Source organism: Diceros bicornis, chromosome X (assembly GCF_020826845.1).
Source record: "Diceros bicornis minor isolate mBicDic1 chromosome X, mDicBic1.mat.cur, whole genome shotgun sequence".
Classification (NCBI taxonomy): Eukaryota; Metazoa; Chordata; class Mammalia; order Perissodactyla; family Rhinocerotidae; genus Diceros; species Diceros bicornis.
The window spans coordinates 41700888-41721487 of record NC_080781.1 but is presented as its reverse complement, the minus strand read 5'-3'; the positions used below and the strand labels follow the sequence as shown (position 1 = coordinate 41721487).

At 41.4% G+C, this 20600-nt stretch overlaps 3 protein-coding genes across 7 annotated transcripts in view; 2 read left to right on the top strand and 1 right to left on the bottom strand.

The window, feature by feature from the left end:
• Positions 1-496, bottom strand: part of LOC131400937 (sperm acrosome-associated protein 5-like) — a 2566-nt gene extending 2070 nt beyond the window's left edge. Inside the window, exon 1 of the mRNA XM_058535779.1 lies at positions 352-496. Within this exon, the coding sequence (XP_058391762.1) occupies positions 352-496 (145 nt within the window). The remainder of the gene's footprint in view (positions 1-351) is intronic.
• The window catches only part of LOC131400935 (zinc finger protein 567-like), a 17893-nt gene extending 11045 nt beyond the window's left edge, over positions 1-6848 (top strand). The window contains exon 5 of the mRNA XM_058535778.1: positions 6797-6848. Within this exon, the coding sequence (XP_058391761.1) occupies positions 6797-6803 (7 nt within the window). The 3' untranslated portion in view covers positions 6804-6848. The remainder of the gene's footprint in view (positions 1-6796) is intronic.
• Positions 6396-20600, top strand: part of ZNF182 (zinc finger protein 182) — a 26368-nt gene continuing 12163 nt past the window's right edge. For 3 of the 5 annotated variants that reach the window (XM_058535769.1, XM_058535770.1, XM_058535768.1), the window contains exons 1-2: positions 6397-6885; positions 7755-7813. In XM_058535769.1, coding sequence (XP_058391752.1) covers positions 7799-7813 — 15 coding nt within the window. In that variant the 5' untranslated portion in view covers positions 6397-6885; positions 7755-7798. Of the gene's footprint in view, positions 6886-7754; positions 7814-20600 lie in introns of all 5 variants that reach the window. The other 2 variants (XM_058535771.1, XM_058535776.1) reach the window with 2 other exon arrangements.

The window sequence follows — 20600 nt, the reverse complement described above, 5'->3', positions numbered from 1 at the left end:
GGGGACAGGGATGGTTGTTATCTCAGTTGTGGGGGTGATGATCTTGGTTTGGTGGTGGTGTTGATGTTGGTGATTCTGGTGAGATATCAGTGATGGTGGTGGTGATGGTATTCATGGTGATGGTAGTGATGAGGGTAGTAATAGTGATGGTAGAGATGAGGGTGATAGTTGTGAAGGCAATGATGGTGATGACATTCGAGTTAATTAAACCACTCATCACAGCCAGTCAGGGGGTGACCAAGAGGATCATGCCCTGGCCCGGGGAGGTGATAAAATTACAAGGGAGGCCTGGGTCTGAGTGTGGTGGGCAGCTCAGGGTTGGGGTGGGACTTGGGGCAAGTGGAGTCTCACAGTCTCCAGTGCTGTAGCCCCTGAAGCCGTTGAGGCCCGCCTTCTCCAGCTTCATTGCCAGGTCGCAGCGTTCATAGATCTTGGCATCCACAGTGGCAAACATCAGCATGGCCAGGGTCACCACCACCATGCCCCAGGCCTGCATTATGACACCCACAAGCCCTCCTAGCTGACTCCTTGCTTCAGGATTGCAAGGATTCCTCACCCTGCAATGTTCAGAACTAGGGGCATTCTGGAACTCTGGGCTCTATGAGCAAAGATCTAAGTGATAAATTCTGGAACACAAAAGCCAGAGGGCTGGGCACCTCACCATCTTCCCCAGTGTCAGCTCTGTTAAAGACACACACACAAGGAAAAAGAAAGATACTGCCGTATACACAGAGATGGAAGGAGACAAAAACAGGGAGAAACCTGGAGATGTCATAAAGAGATGCAGGGAGAGAGGGGCTGGGGACACACAAAGGACAGACAGGACTCAGAGACTAAACCTCACAACTCAGCTGACATTCCTCAACGCTGTCCCACTCTACTCCTGTTAATCATGTTCTACCACTTGGTTACCTCCATTTCCACTCACTCTGCCCCTCATCACCTCCATTCCCCCCACTCTGCTGAGTAGTCAGCTCTGTTCACTACGCTGTGCCTATTCCCACCTCGGATTCCTCATGCACAGCAAAACATGACCACCATGCTCGTGCCCTCTGCCCCTCATTACCTCTATTTACTCTTTCTCAGCACCTCCTTCACCTCTCTTCACTTATTGTGCCCTGTTCCACCCTAATTTATTGGAATCTGCCCCACGTTACCCCCTTCAGTCATACTGTGCCCCACATTAACATATTACACATTATATATTACATATATATTCACACTCTACTGCTTTTTCACCTCCATTCTCATTCTACCTTTTACTCCCCCATTCACTTACACTGCCTCTCATCTACTTCCATTCATTCACACTGGGCCCCACATTACCGCAATTCCCTAGCCCTCTACTTATCATTACACACATTCTCTCACGTCATGTTCCTTCTCCACCTCCATTCACTCTCATTCAGACTCTTTTTTTTAAAAATTATTTTTGTTGTACATTATTGTTTATCAGTCACCATGTAAGTGCATCCCTCTACCCCTTGTGCCCACCCCCCACTCCCCTAGCCCCTGGTAACCACCAAACAGTTCTGTCTTTCTGTGTGTTGGTTTATCTTCCACATATGAGTGAAATCATGCACTGTGTGTCTTTCTCTTTCTGGTTTATTTCACTTAACATAATACCCTCCAGGTCCATCCATGTTGTTGCAAATGGGACGATTTTGTCTTTTTTTATGGCTGAGTAGTATATATATACCACATCTTCTTTACCCAATCATCAGTTGAGGGACACTTGGGTTGCTTCCATGTCTTGGCTATAGTGAATAATGCTGCAATGCACATAGGGGTACATAAGCCTCTTTGGATTGTTGATTTCAGGTTCATTGGGTAGATACCCAGTAGTGGGATAGCTGGATCATAAGTATTTCTATTTTTAATTTTTCGAGGAATCTCCATACTGTTTTCCATAGAGGCTGCACCAGTTTGCATTCCCACCAGCAGTGGATTAGGGTTCCCATTTCTTCACAGCCTCTGCAGCATTTGTTGCTTTTTGTCTTGGTGATTATAGCCATTCTAACGGGTATAAGATGATATCTTAGTGTGGTTTTGATTTGCATTTCCCTGATGATTAGTGATGTTGAGCATCTTTTCATGCGCCTATTGGCCATCTGTATATCTTCTTTGGAGAAGTGTCTGTTCATTTCCTCTGCCCATTTTTTGATTGGGTTGTTTGTAAAAATTAGTTCTTTTTTTTTTTTTTTTGCTGAGGAAGATTGGCCCTGAGCTAACATCCATGCTGATCTTCCTCTACTTTATATGGGATGCGGCCACAGCATGGCTTGACAAGCGGTGCATCAGTGCGTGCCCGGGATTCGAACCCGGGCCGCCAGCAGCGGAGTGCACGCACTTAACCACTACGCCACGGGGCCGGCCCTCATTCAGACTCTTCTTTCCTACTTGCACCTCCACTTTCTGTCACTGCCTCAAATGACTCCCGTTCACTCTCACATGGCCCATCCTTCAGCTTTATTCATTGACTCTGGGCCTCATTCTCTCTCTCATTCATTATCTTTCTGCCCCTTCTTCACCTCTGTTCTCTCAAGTGCTGCCCCCATATTACCCCCACCTCCTGGAACTCTGCCCCATATTACTCCCAAACACTAGCTCAAGTTACCCACATATACTCACTCTACGCTTGGTCACCTCCAGCCTTTCTCAATTTGCTTTTCAAGCCTCCATTTACTCTCACTCTGCCTCTCATTAACCCATTCATTTAAATTCACTCCCAATGTAACCCCTATTTCCACTTATCACTCTTGTTCTGCTCCTGATTCATGGGGCCACTCTACCCCACATTACCCCCGTTCAGTCACACTCTACCTTGAATTCACTTTTTGCTCACATTGGGCCCCATTTTACCCACTTTACTCACCTTGGGCCCTGTGACTTTCATCCCTTCTCCCTCTGCCTCACAATACCGAGTTACTCACCTTCTTCTGCTCTTTACTACCATTCCCTCTCACTCTGCCCAATATTACCTCCATTCATACACATGCTTTAGCTCATTCACCTGGGCTAATTCACACTGGGATCCCTGTACATCCCTGGAACACTGCCCTGCATTACCCTATCTAATCGCAGTCTGCCCCTCATTCACCTCGTCACTCTCCTTCTCCCTCCTAGTATCCACACTCAGATAAAGTCGACCTGACTCACATATTCACATTCTACCACATATGTATTCATCTCCATCCCCTCTTATTCTACCCCTTGTGCACCCCATTCTTCCCTCGGTGCCCCACATTACCTCCATTCACTCCTACCTTCCCCCTAAATTCACCTTTCTTTACTCATACCGTGTCTCATAAACAATCATTCATTCACACTCTAATCCTTAATACTCATATCAGTTCTAATGCTTTATCAACTCCATTCACATTCACCACCTTTCATTGCCCCATTCACACACAGTCTGCTCCCACTTTCACTTTTTGTCACTTAGACTATGTCTCCTTTTCCCATAACTTAGTCTCATCCATAATCTTGAATTAATTAAAAATCTGATGCATAGTTATTCCCTCACTCTGCCCCACATTACCCACATTCACTCCACTGTACGGCTCATTCGCCTCCATTCTACCACCCTTTGTCTCTCCTTGCCCCATTCATTCCCAATTTGTCATTTATTCACCATTGTCCCCTCCCCCCTCCAGTCTCATGTGCCTCCTGTTTACTGACACTCACATCAGCGAAGACAGAACCGTCTGATGTATCATTCAGGATTTGGTTTGGCTGTACATACCAACAGTATCACAAATACCAGTGACTTCAAGAGGATGGAAGGGGACTCCTCTCTTGGAGGCAGGTAGTTCAGGGCTAGCATGGCAGCTCCAAGGTCACCAGACAACTGGCTCCTTCTGTGCTGTTGCTCTGCCAAACTCACCTGCTACCTCATGGTCCAAACTGACTACTCACAATTGGCAACACTTTCATAGTTGTGATAAAATGTATCTTAAGAACATAGTTGTGTGAAATGTATCTTAAGATGACTCACCAAGTGAGGGGGGGCCTTTGGGTGGGAGTTTCATGTCGTGCAGACTCTGGTGGGACCAGCTACCTGTCAGCTTTCCACACCCCTTCATCTAGCTACCTGCTGCTTAGGCCACTGTATGAAGAGGTCGCACCTGTAGGGACTGATGGTAGAGGATGTCCAGGACATAGAGTCAGGGTCTTAGCTCTGCAGCAGAAAAGCTGGCCTCACATAGCTTGTGGATGTGCACTGTGAACCCTGGGACAGTTTCTGAGGGGCTGTATCACTGGCTCAGGAACGTTTCTGGAGCTGGCAGTCACTGTACCCCAACATCCACCAACCCTAAAGGATTTTCCCCCCACATAGGGGTGCGCGTGTGTGCATGTGTGTACGTGTGTGATGTTTGCAGGCTGGATGAGGCCAGACTGGGATGGGTTCTAAAAGTCTAACCCCTCCTATTTTCCACCTCTTAATGCATTCAGAGAGCTGACAAGTTTTGTACCCAGGAGGTACTGATCCTTCAGGGAGCAAGTTATCTGTATTACTCCCCTGCTTGCTTTCTTTGCTTTGTCTGCTAGGAAGCTCCATCTATATTTCTGGTAAAAATATTCCTTGGCTAGTTTTAATAGTTCTGGAATGAGGACTCTCAGATACTTTCTGGAAGTTCTGTCAGATAATGAATAAGCAGAGTATTACTGGGTGGAAGTTAAGGATCCTACCTTGGGAACTTGTGTGACCTTGGGCAAGTTACTTAATCTCTCTGGGACTCAGTTTCCTCATATGACAAGTGGGGGGCCATGGGACTGTTCACAGAGAGTGGGGACTATCTGAGGCAGGTCATGTCATGTGCTTCACACAGTGCCCGGCACACAGGAGATACTGAGCTAGGTCTGAGCTCCCATATCACTTGCTGGGCTTGTTGGCAGGAGCCTCGTCACTGGTCTTCCTGTTTTTGCCCTGTCCCTCTGCAGTCTGTTCTTCACAAAGCAGCCTGCAGGTCATATTTTAACTTTTTTTCCTTCCTATTAAAAAGAAGTTTTATACATACACACGTCTAATTTTATTTAAATAATGATAACAATCACTTATATAGCACTTGCTATGCACCAGGCATTGTTCTAAACCCTTTACAACGATCAATTCATTAGTCACTACAACCCTTAATGAGGTAGGCACTGTCATTATCCCTGTTTTATAGGTGAGGAACAGTACAGGGAAGTTAAGAGTATTGCCCTAGGTTACACAAGTGGTAGGTAAAGGTTTGAACCCAGGCTGTCTCCATCACGTTCGTCTGTTCGTTTTTTTTGGTTCTGTTTTCTTCCCTGCTATAGTCCCAATGTCTAGAAGCCTACCTGGCATACAGGAGGTGCTTAAGCAAATTCCTGAGAAGCTCATGTTCTAGTGGTGCAAGACAGGCAATAAACAAGAGTCAAATATACATGTATTTGTAACGTTAATATATAATGCTTGATGGCTTCAGACTGGTCTTTTTAAAATCTGATCCCTTTAGGGCTTCTCATTGTATCCATAATGTCCACAGTGAAACATGAGCTCTGGCCCTGGCAGAGGAGGCCCTACAGCATCTGGCCCCCACCCACCTCTCCCTTATCCACACCTCCTACACTGCCAACACACTGCCAGTGTTTCTGTTCCTCCAACACGCCAAACTAGCTCCTACTTTAGGGCCTTTGCAACAGCCGTGCCCTCCACCAGAAAGCTCTTTGCTTCATTTGTTTGTGTGGCTGGCTCCTTTTAGTCAGCGTAACTGTCACCTCCGACGAAAAGAGATCATCCCTGCCTATCCAGAGAAAGCAACCTGTCAGCCACTACTTAACACATCCCCTTCACCCCGGAGTGTGTGTGTGTGTGTGTCCTATGTCGCCGTTTATGTATTCTTCAGCTTCTCATTTGTCTGCATACCGTCCTTCCAACGCTAGACTGTAAACACCCAGCCCTCGCCACTGGATAGAGCCAGTGATCTTTCCCCACTTCGTGCACACGATGCAATTCTGCCACGCATCGCGTCTTCCCGTTCAATTACATCTGCAAGCCCGATGCTGCCCTCCAAGTTCAAGACACCAAATTCACGCCTGCTAGAATTTTCCTTGATTGGACACTTCCCCTCCTCGCCATAAGGAAATTGGTTTTTGAAGTCTTAGGAATGACGGCCTCCGCAGAACAAAGTACACACCTGCCAGACACTGCCACCCTCGAGGGGAAGAGACGCGGCGGGCACGGCCACCTCCTCAGAGCAGTGACGTCACTGGCACGGCCGTCTTCTCTCTGCGCCTGCGCCGGGGTCCCATCGCATTCGCGTCGGGCCGGAGGGAGGGGGCCCCCATGTTGACTATTGACAGACGCGGGCTCAAAGCAGCCACTGAGCATGCGCACACCCGGCCGCTGCAGCCCTGTAGGCTGCCGAGCCCGAGTCGGTCCCGAAGCGGAAGTGCTTCTCCAGGCCAGTCTTGTAACGGTCTCCTCTGCAGCGAGCAGAAAATCTGTTGTCGAGAGAGAGGTTGAGGGGGCGAGAGCTAGGGGTGATGGCTGAGTGATGGGGAGTTCTATGGGACGAATGAAGGGGGATTTGTGGGGGTCATTGATGTGGGAGTTTTTGGGGTGAATGATGGGGGACCGAGAGGTCAGTGAATGCGGGTCTGTGAGCTCAATGGTGGACGAAGTTATGGGGCTAGTCAGGGCTGAATGGGGCTTATTCAACTTTGACTTTTACACATTTTCCAGCACAGTGACCTGCGCTAAGGGTTCATACGCATCCCTCCTTAGGCACGCCCCGCCTCTCTCTCTGCCCCTCTCCCCTTGCCCCAGCCGCTAGGTAGGGGCCTGGTGTGAATGATCCAGCTGAATCTGCATCCGAAGGCTTCCTTCCGGCTCCTGGGCAAGACGGCCCCAGTGAGGTGAGGAGAAGGAAGAGGCACCTGAGAGGACTTACCTGCCCGGGGGCCTCGCGCAGAGCTGGGGGCTTCGGGGGGCAGGGCGGGGCCTGGTGCTGCGCGATCTGGGAGGATCCTGCTTAAAGCGTCAGGGGGATAATAGTTTTAAAGTTCAGTTTTTTGGGCGTTTAACAAGTAAAACATTTTAATTGTAGATTAGTTAGAAAGTAGAGGAAAAGAATCAAAAGGAACTAATTTTATGCCCATACATTTAAATGTCCATTCTTAGACATTTTTTAGTGTGTATAAGGCATATGCATTTTTAAACATTTAACATATAGTTTTAAAATGGGTTCCTGCAGTTTTATAACCTATTTTTTTCACTTAGAAGTTTACTGTAATTCAGATTAAAAATTCATTCTATAACATTTTTAAAAATTTTAATTTAGATATATGTACAGAAAAGTATACAGATAATAAGTGTACAGTTCCATACGTTATTTTTGATAGCTACATAGCATTTCATTCCTTGTATTTTCTTATTAATCCCATGTTATGGGTCATATAGGATTGTTTAAGTTTGGTATTGTTAAAATCAACGCTGAGATGAAGGTACAGAGAAATTATGATACATTATTTCATTGAGGAAAATACACAGAAATACAATTTCTGGGTCAGTATACAGGGATATATACATAAACCTTTTGTATTAGATGTTTACATGAGGAAAAGAAACAAGAATACACAGGTGGTTGTTAAAACCACATGGTTGCCACGCTTCCACAGAGCGGCCTCATGCCCAGCTGGTGTGAGGGGATTTCTAGGCAGATTATTCTGGGCACTGGAAGCCCGATGGGGTCTTTCATATGCTCTGCTCTTCTCCACTTTTCCAGCTCAGCCTTCACACATCTCTGCCTTTTCCCCAGAAGAGCAGGAAATGGCCGAACCCCAGGTAAGTATGTTGTTTATCTGTTTCTTCCTCTATTTTACCATGGATGTGATGAGCTATGTAGGAATCGCTGAGATAAAATAGGAAATTATTTGTAAATAAGCATTAGGATCAGGGAAAATAAGGCCAAGTTAGAATGTAGACGTGTGGAAGACTTAGAGACTAATGTTGAGCTGCAAATCTCTCTTTGAGCCTCTGGCAGCCAGAGGGAAATGTAACCAGTAACCTGGCTCACCTTACTTATCAGGTGAGAGCACACTAAGTCCTCAGGGAAGTAAAGGTTTCCTACAATTGCCTTACAAGGCATTTCTTTGCTGGGTCTTCGTGTGGATGGTGGAATTGTCTTCCACCCTAGCCTGCTGATGAATGCAGTCCCTGGTTTCCTTCAGGTATTTCCTATAGCATTCCTCAGTGAGCTGGAGACTTAATGTCAAAATGTAATTTGAGACTGAAATATCTTAGGGAATTTTCTTGTCTTTCAAATGATTTTGCTGAAGTAATTTTCTCAGTTGGACTTTTGATTCTCCTTTGGCCAAGAGACGAAGTCATGCAGACACCCACATCTTGCTATCTTTTTTCTTTCACTTTAAACATTTTTGTTTTTTAAATTAGCATACAGTAAAATTGATTTTGTTGTTGTCCAGTTCAGTGTAACTAATCTATAGTATAGAGAATAGTTTCATTACCCCTAAAAACTGCCTCATGCAGATTTTATATAGTCATATCCTCCTCCACCTGTAACCACAGGCAACCACAGATCTGTTCTGTGTTACTATAGTTTTATCTTTTCAAGAGTGTCATACAGGGGCCGGCCCCATGGTGTAGTGGTTAAGTGCGTGCGCTCCGCTGCTGGGGGCCCAGGTTCGGATCCCAGGCACGCACTGATGCACCGCTTGTCAGGCCATGCTGTGGTGGCGTCCCATATAAAGTAGAGGAAGATGGGCACAGATGTTAGCCCAGGGCCAGTCTTCCTCAGCAAAAAGAGGAAGATTGGCATGGATGTTTGCTCAGGACTGATCTTCCTCACAAAAAGAAAAAGAGTATCATATAAATGGAATCATAAGGTATATAACCTTTTTTTTTAAAAAAAATTAAACTTTCCTTTGAGATAATTGATATGCAATTGTAAAAATAATCAGAGAGATCCTTTGTATCCTTTATTCCGTTTCCCCCAGTGATAACATCTTGCAAAACTATGGTACAGTACAATGTCACAACCAGGATATTGACATTGATATGGTCAAGACACAGTTCCACAGAATCCTTATGTTGCCCTTTACAGCCACATCCACTCCTTTTCCCCCTCATTTCATTCCTAGACTCCTAGCAATTACTAATCTGTTATCCATTTCCAGAATTTTGTCATTTCAAGAATGTGATGGTGTTAGGAGGTGGGGATTTCTTTTCTCCTTGATTTATTTACTTATTTATATCAGTAATACAAAATTTTTATTTTTATTTTACTCAATGGAATATAATCCATTATTGTCATTATTTATTTTGATACTCAATTGTCCCCAAGTTGGCCAGTGGGAGCCCCTTTAAGCTGGCTTTTGTGTCCTTCTGACACATCCCTATAATTTTCAGAGCACTTCCTTACTTTCTGATGCAACAACATATTCTAGCCCTCATCTTTTACTTTCCCTGACTCAGGCCTGGAATTGGCCATTTCTCCAAGGAGCACTGGTTCCTATTAGTGGATAATATAGAAACCGAAATCTGGGTGCTAGGTGTGCTCATTGCCACAGGGGTGTCGTTACTTCTAGGTTCTTTCAGTTAACAGAGCTTTGTCTTTGTGTGTGTGTCTATTTATATGTCCGTGTATCTATGTGTATACATATACACATACATACATACTTTGAATTCATGCAGTATCTCAGGAATCTTCCTAGTCTTCCCTCATTCCATATTTGCATCTCCCTTTTCTAAAAGTGAGAGCACAGCTCTTAGCATCAATATATTGACTCATTTGCTTAGTCTGACAATATACAGAAATTGGAATCAGAATTCCTGCACCCACACCTGTGAAAAGCCAACCTACTGAGTACAGTACACAATTTGTTTGCATGCCTTTTATACTGAGGATATGTAATCAGAGTACTCTGTTTAGAAGTTACCTGGAATAGTTTTTCATTTTTCTTTTCTTTTTTTCCTATCCAGTGTGCTTATGTTATTTATTTGGTATACAGTTAGGTTCATTTTTTCTGTTTGTATTCCATTTTAGATTTTATTTCTTTTATTTTTGTTGATTTAATTTTATTCTTACCTTTATATGTAAAATGTCAATATGATTTGAAGAGACAAAACTATACAATACATATACACAGAATTGTCATCTCTCCCCTGTACCTTCTATCCTATTCTCACTCCACCTTGGAGGTAACAAGTCTTGTTAGTTTCTGATTTATGCTTATGATGCTTCTTTTTAAAACGAGCCGGTAAATGTATATTTTAAAAATTTCCACTTATTGCTCAAAAGGTAGTATACTTTATTTATAGACTCTTTTGCACTTTGCTTTTTTCCCTTAACAGTATATCCTGGAAATTGCTTATGTATGTTTACAAATATTGTCCTCTTTCATTTTTTTAATTGAGATATAATTGACATATAACATTATATTAGTTTCAGGTGTACAACATAATGATTCGATATTTGTATATATTGCAAAATATATACAATATATATTGTATATATATAGTATATAGTGCAAAATGTTTACCACAATAAGTCTAGTTAACATCCATCACGACATAGTTACAAATTTTTTTTCTTGTGATGAGAACTTTTAAGACTTACTCTCTTAGGAACTTTCAAATATACAATACAGTATTATTAATTATAGTCACACTGCTGTACATTATATTCCCAGGACTTATTTAGTTTATAACTGGAAGTTTATATGTTTTGACCACCTTCACCTATTTTGTCCACTCCCCTGCCCCCTGTCTCTGGCAGCTACCAGTCTGTTCTCTGTATCTATAAGATCTCTTTTTTTGAAAGAGTCCACATATACAGGAGATCGTATGGTGTTTGTCTTTCTCTGTCTGACTTATTTCACTTAGCAAAATGCCCTCAAGGTCCATCTATGTTGTTACAAAAGGCAGGATTTCCTTCTTTTTTATGGCTGAACAGTATTCCGTTGTGTGTGTGTGTGTGTATGTGTGTATCTCACATTTTCTTTGTGTGTGTGTATGTGTGTATCTCACATTTTCTTTATCCATTCATCCATCAGTGGACACTTAGGTTGCTTCCATGTCTTGGCTATTGTAAATAATGCTGCAGTGAACATGGGAGTACATATATCTTTTCCAGTTAGTGTTTTTGTTTCTTTTGGATAAATACCCAGAAGTGGAATTGCTGGATCATATGATAGTTCTATTTTTAATTTTTTTATTGATGTCATAATAGTTTGTAACATTGTGAAATTTTAGTTGTACGTTATTATTTGTCAGTCACCATATAAATGCGTCCCTTCACCCCTTGTGCCCACCCCCCAACCCCCTTCCCCCTGGTAACCACCAAACTGTTCTCTCTGTCCGTGTGTTGGTTTATCTTCCACATATGAGTGAAATCATGTGGTGTTTGTCTTTCTCTCTCTGGCTTATTTCACTTAACATAATACCCTCCAGGTCCATCTGTGTTGTTGCAAATGGGACAATTTTGTCTTTTTTTATGGCTGAGCAGTATTCCATTGTGTATATATACCACATCTTCTTTATCCAATCATCAGCCAAGGGACACTTGAGTTGCTTCCACTTCTTGGCTATAGTGAATAATGTTGCAATGAACATAGGGGTGCATAAGCCTCTTTGGATTGTTGATTTCAGGTTCTTTGGATAAATACCCAGTAGTGGGGTAGCTGGATCATGAGGTATTTCTGTTTTGAATTTTGTTTTTGTTTTTGTTTTTTTTTTCATTTGTGGTTATATTTATTTTTTTTAATTGATGTTTTAATGGTTTTTAACATTGTAAAATTTTGGGTTGTGCATTTTTGTTTGTCCATCACCATATATATGACTCCCTTCACCCCTTGTGCCCACCCCCCACCCCCACTGCCCCTGGTAACCACAGTACAGTTTTCTCTGTCCATGTGTTGGTTTATATTCCACATATGAGTGAGATCATACAGTGTTTGTCTTTCTCTTTCTGGCTTATTTCACTTAACATAATACCCTCCAGGCCCATCCATGTTGTTGCAAATGGGACGATTTTGTCTTTTTTTATGGCTGAGTAGTATTCCATTGTATATATATATACCACATTTTCTTAATCCAGTCATTAGTCGAGGGACACTTAGGTTGCTTCCACTTCTTGGCTATGGTGAATAATGCTGCAATGAACATAGGGGTGCATAAGCCTCTTTGGATTGTTGATTTCAGGTTCGTTGGATAGATTCCCAGTAATGGGATGGCTGGGTCATAGGGCATCTCTATTTTTAAGTCTTTGAGGAATCTCCATACCGTTTTCCATAGAGGCTGCACCAGTTTGCATTCCCACCAGCTGTTTATGAGGGTTCCTGTTTCTCCACATCCTCTCCAACACTTGTTGTTTTTTGTCTTGGTGATTATAGCCATTCTAACGGGCGTGAGGTGGTATCTTAGTGTTGTTTTGATTTGCATTTCCCTGATGATTAGTGCTGTTGAACATCTTTTCATGTGCCTATTGGCCATCTGTATATCTTCTTTGGAGAAGTGTCTGTTCATTTCCTCTGCCCATTTTTTTTTTTTTTTTTTTTGTGAGGAGATCAGCCCTGAGCTAACATCCGCCAATCCTCCTCTTTTTTCGCTGAGGAAGATGGCCCTGGTCCTCTGCCCATTTTTTGATCGGGTTGTTTGTTTTTTTGTTGTTCAGTTGTGTGAGTTCTTTATATATTATGGAGATCAACCCCTTGTCAGATGTATGTTTTGCAAATATTCTCTCCCAGCTGGTGGGTTGTCTGTTCATCTTGATTCTGGTTTCGTTTGTCTTATAGAAGCTCTTTAATCTGATAAAGTCCCACTTGTTTTTCTTTAGTTTCCCTAGTCTGGGTAGGCATGTCATCCGAAAAGATTCCTTTATAACCAATGTCAAATAGTGTGTTGCCTATATTTTCTTCTATGAGTTTTATAGTTTCAGGTCTCACCTTCAGGTCTTTGATCCATTTTTGAGGAATCTCCATACTGTTTTCCATAGAGGCTGCACCAGTTTGCATTCCGACCAGCAGTGAATGAGGTTTCCCTTTTCTCCACAACCTCTCCAACATTTGTTGTTTTTTGCCTTGGTGATTATAGCCATTCTAACAGGTGTAAGGTGATAATTCCACTGAGTCTGAAGACTCACAGAACTCACTGAAATCTATTATACTCATGGTTATGGCTTGTTTCATGGAGAAGACACAGATTAGAATCTGCCAAGGGAAGAAGTACATAGGGCAGGGTCCAAGAAAATACCAAACCTGAAGCTTCTGTTTTTCTCTCCCCATGGAGTCGGGATGTGTGACATTTTTGGCATTGATATGTGATAGTATGCATGCAGTTCTGTCAACCAGGGAAGCTCACGTGAGCATCAGTGTTCAGAGTTTGTATTAGGGCTTCATTTTATAGGCATGATTATCCATGTGGCTGCTCTTCGTCTCCAGCCCCTACCCTATCACACAGTTGGTCTTTCTGGGGTGGCCAGCCCCTACCCTAAATTATATTATTATAGTATCTGTGGTGACCCAAGGCCGCCATGTAAAATGTCCTTCCATCCTTCCATTCCAGTTCATCCTTCCTTCCTTTTTTCCTTCCTTCCTTCCATTCCAGTCTCCCTTCCATTCCAGTCTCCCTTCCATCCTTCCTTCCTTCAGCTCCAGTCTATCCATCCTTCCTTCCTTCCACTCCAGTCCTTCTTTTCTTCCTCCCTTTCCTCCCTCCCTCCTTCTCTCCTTCCTTTATCTGTCTATCTTTGTTTATTTTAAGGAAATTACCAAAAATTCTAATCTTCTTTAGTGCTTTTTTTATCAGGATTGGGTATTGAATTTTGTTTCAATATTTTTATATCTGCATTTCTTATATTAATTATATTAATCATATAAATTCTCTCCTTAGGTCTATTTAAATGGTGAATTATGTTAATGAATTTTCTAACATTAAACTATTATTGTATGCCTGGAATAAATCTTACTTGATCATGATGTATTATTGTCTTAATGGGGATCTAATTTTTTTTTACTGTTTTTTTTTTATTGCAGTAACGTTGGTTTATAACATTGTATAAATTTCAGGTGTACATTATTATACTTATATTTCTGCATAGATTACATCATGTTCCCCACCCAAATACTAATTACAGTCCATCACCACACACATGTGCCTAATCATCCTTTTTGCCCTCCTCCCTCCCCCCTTCCCCTCTGGTAACCACCAATCCAATCTCTGTCTCTATGTGTGTGTTTGTTTTTGTTTTTATCTTCTACTTATGCATGAGATCATACAGTATTTGACCTTCTCCCTCTGACTTATTTTGCTTAGTATAATACCCTCAATGTCCATCCATGTTGTCACAAATGGCTGAATTTCATCGTTTCTTATGGCTGAGTAGTATTCGATTGTGTATATATATCACATCTTCTTTATCCGTTCGTCCCTTGATGGGCACTTAGGTTGCTTCCAAGTCTTGGCTATTGTGAATAACGCTTCAATGAACACAGGGGTGCATGTATCTTTACGCATTGGTGTTTTCGTGTTCTTTGGATAAATACCCAGCAGTGGAATAGCTAGATCATGTGGTAGTTCTATCCTTGATTTTTTGAGGAATCTCCATACTGTTTTAAATAGTGGCTGCACTAGTTTGCATTCCCACCAGCAGTGTATGAGAGTTCCCTTCTCTCCACAACCTCTCCAACACTTGTTATTTCTTGTCTTGTTAATTACAGCCATTCTGATGGGTGTGAGGTGATATCTCATTGTAGTTTTGATTTGCATTTCCCTAGTAATTAGTGATGTTGAACATCTTTTCATGTGCCTGTTGGCCATCTCTGTATCTTCTTTGGAAAAAATGTCTATTCAGATCTTTTGCCCATTTTTTGTGGGTTATTTGTTTTTTTGTTGTTGAGATGTATGAGTTCTCTATATATTTTGGATATTAAGCCCTTATCAGAGATATGGTTTGCAAATATCTTCTCCAAATGTTAGGTTGTCTTTTCATTTTGTTGATGGTTTCCTTTGCTGTGCAGAAGCTTTTTAGTTTGTTGTAGCCACATTTGTTTATTTTTTCTTTTGTTTCCCTTGCTGTGTCAGACATGGTATTTGAAAATATGCTGCTAAGACCGATGTCGAAGAGTGTACTGCCTGTGTTTTCTTCTAGAAGTTTTATTGTTTCAGGTCTTACATTCAAGTCTTGAATCTATTTTGAGTTAATTTTTGTGTATGGTGTAAGATAATGGTCTACTTTCATTCTTTTGCATGTGACTGTCCATTTTTCCCAACACCGTTCATTGAAGAGACTTTCCTTTCTCCATTGTATGTTCTTGGCTCCCTTGTCGAAAATTAGCTGTCCACAGATGTGTGGGTTTATTTTTGGGCTCTCGATTCTGTTCCATTGATCTGTGTCTCTGCTTTTGTGCCAGTACCATGCTGTTTTGATACTGTAGCTCTGTAGTATATTTTGAAATCAGGGAGTGTGATACCTCCAGCTTTGTTCTTTTTTCTCAGGATTCCTTTGGCTATTCAGGGTCTTTTGTTGTTCTATGTAAATTTTAGGATTCTTTGTTCTATTTCTGTGAAAAATGTTCTTGGAACTTTGATAGGGATTGCATTGAATCTGTAGATTGCTTTAGGAAGTATGGACATTTTAACTATGTTAATCCTTCCAATCCAAGAACATGGAATATATTTCCATTTCTTTGTGTCTTCTTCAGTTCCTTTCCACAGTGTTTTATAGTTTTCAGTGTACAGTTCTTTCATCTCTTTGGTTAAATTTATACCTAGGTGTTTTATTTTTTTTTGCAATTGTAAATGGGATTGTATTCTTTTTTTTTTTTTTTTTGGTGAGGAAGATCAGCCCTGAGCTAACATCCATGCTAATTCTCCTCTTTTTGCTGAGGAAGACTGGCTTTGAACTAACATCTATTGCCAATCCTCCTCCTTTTTTTTTTCCCCAAAGCCCCAGTAGATAGTTGTATGTCATAGTTGCACATCCTTCTAGTTGCTGTAGGTGGGATGCGGCCTCAGCATGGCCGGAGAAGCGGTGAGTCGGTGCACGCCCGGGATCCGAACCCGGGCCGCCAGTAGCAGAGCACACACACTTAACCTCTAAGCCACGGGGCCGGACCCTGGGATTGTATTTTTAATTTCATTTTGTCCTGCTACTTAGATGTTAGTGTATAGAAACAAAACTGATTTTTCTATATTGCTTTTGTATCCTGCAACTTTACTGTATTCATTTATTATTTCTAATAGTTTTTTGGTGGATTCTTTAGGGTTTTCTATATATAAAATCATGTCATCTGCAAATAGTGACAGTTTTACTTCTTCCTTTCCAATTTGGATCCCTTTTATTTCTTTTTCTTGCCTGATTGCTCTGGCTAGGACTTCCAATACTGTGGTAAATAAGAGTGGCAAAAGTGGACATCCTTGCTGGTTCCTGTTCTTAGAGAGATAGCTTTCAGTTTTTCTCCATTGAGTATGATATTAGCTGTGGGTTTGTCATAGATGGCCTTTATTATGTTGAGGTACTTTCCTCCTATACCTGTTTTATTCAGAGTTTGTATCATAAATAGATGCTGTATTTTGTCACATGCTTTCTCTGCATCCATTGAGATGATCATGTGATTTTTATTCTTCATTTTGTTAATGTGGTGTATCACGTTGATTGATTTGTGGATGTTGAACCATCCCTGCATCCCTGGAATAAATTCCACTTCATCATAGTGTATGATCGTTTTAATGTATTGTTGTATGCGATTTGCTAGTATTTTGTTGAGGATTTTTGCGTCGATGTGCATCAGTGATATTGCCCCGTAATTTTGTTTCTTTATGTTGTCCTTGCCTGGTTTTGGTATCAGGGTAATGTTGGCCTCATAGAACAAGTTAGGAAGCTTCCCCTCCTCTTCAATTTTTTGGAAGAGTTTGAGAAGGATAGGTATTAAGTCTTCTTTGAATGTTTGGTAGAATTCACTGGGGAAGCCGTCTAGTCCTGGACTTTTATTTTTTGGGAGGTTTTTGAGTACTGTTTTGATCTCCTTACTGGTGATTGGTCTATTCAAATTCTCTATTTCTTCTTGATTCAGTTTTGGAAGGTTGTATGATTCTCAGAATTTATCCATTTCTTCTAAATTATCCAATTTGTTGGCGTATAGCTTTTTGTAGTATTCTCTTATAATCTTTTGTGTTTCTGAGGTGTCCATTGTAATTTCTCCTCTTTCATTTCTGATTTTATTTATTTGAGCCTTCTCTTTTTCTTGGTGGGTCTAGCTAAAGGTTTGTCAATTTGGTTTATCTTTTCAAAGAACCAGCTCTTGGTTTCATTGATTTTTTTCTATTGTTTTTTAGTCTTTATGTCATTTATTTCTATGCTAATTTTTATTATTTCCTTCCTTCTACTGATTTTGGTCTTTGTTCTTCTTTTTCCACTTCCTTTAGGTGCACTGTTAGATTGTTTGAGATTTTTCTTGTTTGTTGAGGTAGGCCTGTATTGCTATAAACTTCCCTCTTAGAACCACTTTTGCTGTACCCCATAAATTTTGGCATGTCATATTTTCATTTTCATTTGTCTCCAGATATTTTTTGATTTCTCCTTTGATTTCTTCGTTGACCTAGTCATTGTTCAGTAGCATTTTGTTTAATCTCCACATATTTGTTGCTTTTCCAGTTTTCTTCCTGTAGTTGATTTCTAGTTTCATACCGTTGTGGTCAGAAAAGACGCTTGGTATTATTTCAGTCTTCTTAAATTTATTGAAACTTGTTTTGTGGCCTAATATGTGATCTGTCTTGGAGAATGTTCCATGTACATTTGAAAAGAATGTGTATTCTTCGGTTTTTGGATGGAATGTTCTGTATATGTCTACTAAGTCCATCTGGTCTCATGTGTCATTTAAGGCCAGTGTTCCGTTATTGATCTTCTGTTTGGGTAATCTATCCATTGGTGTAAGTGAAGTGTTAAAGTCCCCTAGTATTATTGTGTTGCTGTCTATTTCTCCTTTTATGTCTGTTAATAACTGCTTTATATATTAGGTGCTCCTATGGTGGGTGCATAGATATTTATAAGTGTTATATTCTCTTTTTGGATTGTTCCCTTTATCATTATGTAGTGCCCTTCTTTGTCTCTTGTTACAGTTTTTGTTTTAAAGTCTATTTTGTCTGATATAAGTATTGCCACCCCAGGTTTATTTTCATTGCCATTTGCATGGAGTATCTTTTTCCATCCCTTTACTTTCAGTATGTGAGTGTCTTTAGGTCTGAAGTGTGTCTCTTGTATGCAGCATATATATGGGTCTTGTTTTTTTATCCAGTCAGCCACCCTGTGTCTTTTGAGTGAAGCATTTAGTCCATTGACATTTCAAGTAGCTATTGATAAGTATGTACTCATTGCCATTTTGTTACTTTTTTTCTGGATGTTTTAGTAGTTCTTCTCTGTTCCTTTCTTCTTCTCTTGCTCTTTTCCCTTGTGGTTGATGGCTTTCTTTAGTATTATGTTTGGGTTCCTTTCTCTTTAGTATTATGTTTGGGTTCCTTTCTCTTAATTTTTTGTGTATTTATTATAGGTTTCTGGTTTGTGATTACCATGAGATTCATATATAATAACCTACATATATAGCAATCTATATGAAGTTGATGGGCTCTTTAGTTTGATCTCTTGCTAAAAGCTCTACTCTTTTACTCCCCTCCTCCCACATTTTATGTTTTTGATCTCATGTCTAACCTCTTTTTTCGTGCATGTGTATCCATTACCCTCTTATCATAGAAATAGATAATTTTAGTACTTTTGTCTTTTGACCTTCATATTAGCTTCATAGGCGGTTGATCTGCTACCATTACTGTATATTTGCCTTTACCAGTGATTTTATTTATTTATTTTTTTGGTAATTTTCTTATTCCTATTTGTGGTCTTCTTTTTTCCACTTAAATAAGTCCCCTTAGCATTTCTTGTAAGGCTAGTTTCTTGGTGATAAACTCCTTTAGTTTTTCTTGTCTGGGAAACTCTTTATCTCTCCTTCCATTCCAAATGATAACCTTGCTGGGTAGAGTATTCTTGGCTGTAGGTTTTTTCCTTGCACTTTAAATATATTGTGCCACTCCCTTCTAGCCTGTAAGGTTTCTGCTGAGAAGTCAGCTGATAGCCTTATGTGGTTTCTTTTGTATGTGACTTGTTGCCTTTCTCTTTTGGCTTTTATGATTCTTTATCTTTAATTCTGGATGTTTTAATTATAAAGTGTCTTGTTGTGGGCCTCTTTGGGTTCATCTTGTTTGGTGCTCTCTGTTCTTCCTGTACCTGGATGTCTGTTTCCTTCCTTGGGTTAGGAAAGTTTTCAGCTATTATTTCTTCAGATAGATTCTCTGCCCCTTTGTTTCTCGCTTCTCCTTCTGGGACACCTATAATATGGATGTTAGTGTGCTTGATGTTGTCCCAGAGGTCCCTTAGACTGTACTCATTCTTTTTAATTATTTTTTCTGTTCAGCTTGGGTGATTTCCTCTAGTCTTTCATCCAGCTTGTTGATCCATTCTTCTGTGTCATGTACTCTGCTATTGATTCCCTCTAGTGAATTTTTCATTTCCATTATTGTATTCTACACTTCTGATTGGTTCTTTTTTATATTGTCCAATTCTTTGTTGAAGTTCTCACTGTATTCATCCATTCTTCTCCCAAGGTCAGTGAGCATCCTTATGACTATTAGTTCGTACTCTTTATCAGGTAGATTGTTTATCTCTGTTTGGTTTAGTTCTTTACTGAAGATTTGTTATGTTCCCTTATTGGGAACATATTCCTTTGTCTCCTCATTTTGCCTATTTCTCTGTGCTTATATTTGTATATTAGGTAGATCAGCTACATCTCCCAATCTTGGAGAAGTGGCCTTATGTAAGAGATGCCTTATGAGGCCCAGAAATGTGCTTCCCTCTTGTCACCAGTTCCAAATGTTCTAGGAGTGTCCCCTTTGTGGGCTACATGTAACCTTCTGTTATGGCGGGGTTGCTCTTACTGCAGGTTCCCTGGCCAGCTCGTTGTAAGGCTCAGCTGCGTGCAGTTGCTCTGGTCCCTTTAGTCACTTTATTGGGCAGAGGGAGCCCCCAGCACAGTTGGCTGCAAGGTCTAATAGCACATACCTGCTGCTGTTTTGCTCCTACGTGAGTAGGCCCCCAGGGTGGCTGGTTGCTAGGCTCAGGGGCTCACAATTGCTGTAGGCCTCTGACCTGTGAGGCTGTTGTCAGCTCTCTCAGGAGTGCAGCTGGATGGGACTGGCCCCAGGCGTGGTAGCACACAATTGTTTCAGGCATAGGAAGGTGGGGCAGATCCCCTATGTGGCTGTTTGAGAAGCACAAGTCTGCTGCAGCTGACAAGCCCCACTGCCCACAGGTCCACACACCCATCAATGCAGTCTTGCCCCTTGTGCACCCCCTGCCCTGCTGAATCAGACCCACTCGCCCTGCTGCGGAGGTCCCACACACTCCACCTATATGGGCCCACAGGTTGCCTGAGGGCTTGCTGGTGGGTGGAGCCAGTCCCTAGGGCAGGCTGCCTGCCTTGGCTAAACTGGATTAAATCCGTGCTCTAGTGGGTGGGGCAAAATCCCTGTGCTAACAGGCCAGGGGAAGAACTCCAATGGCATCTGC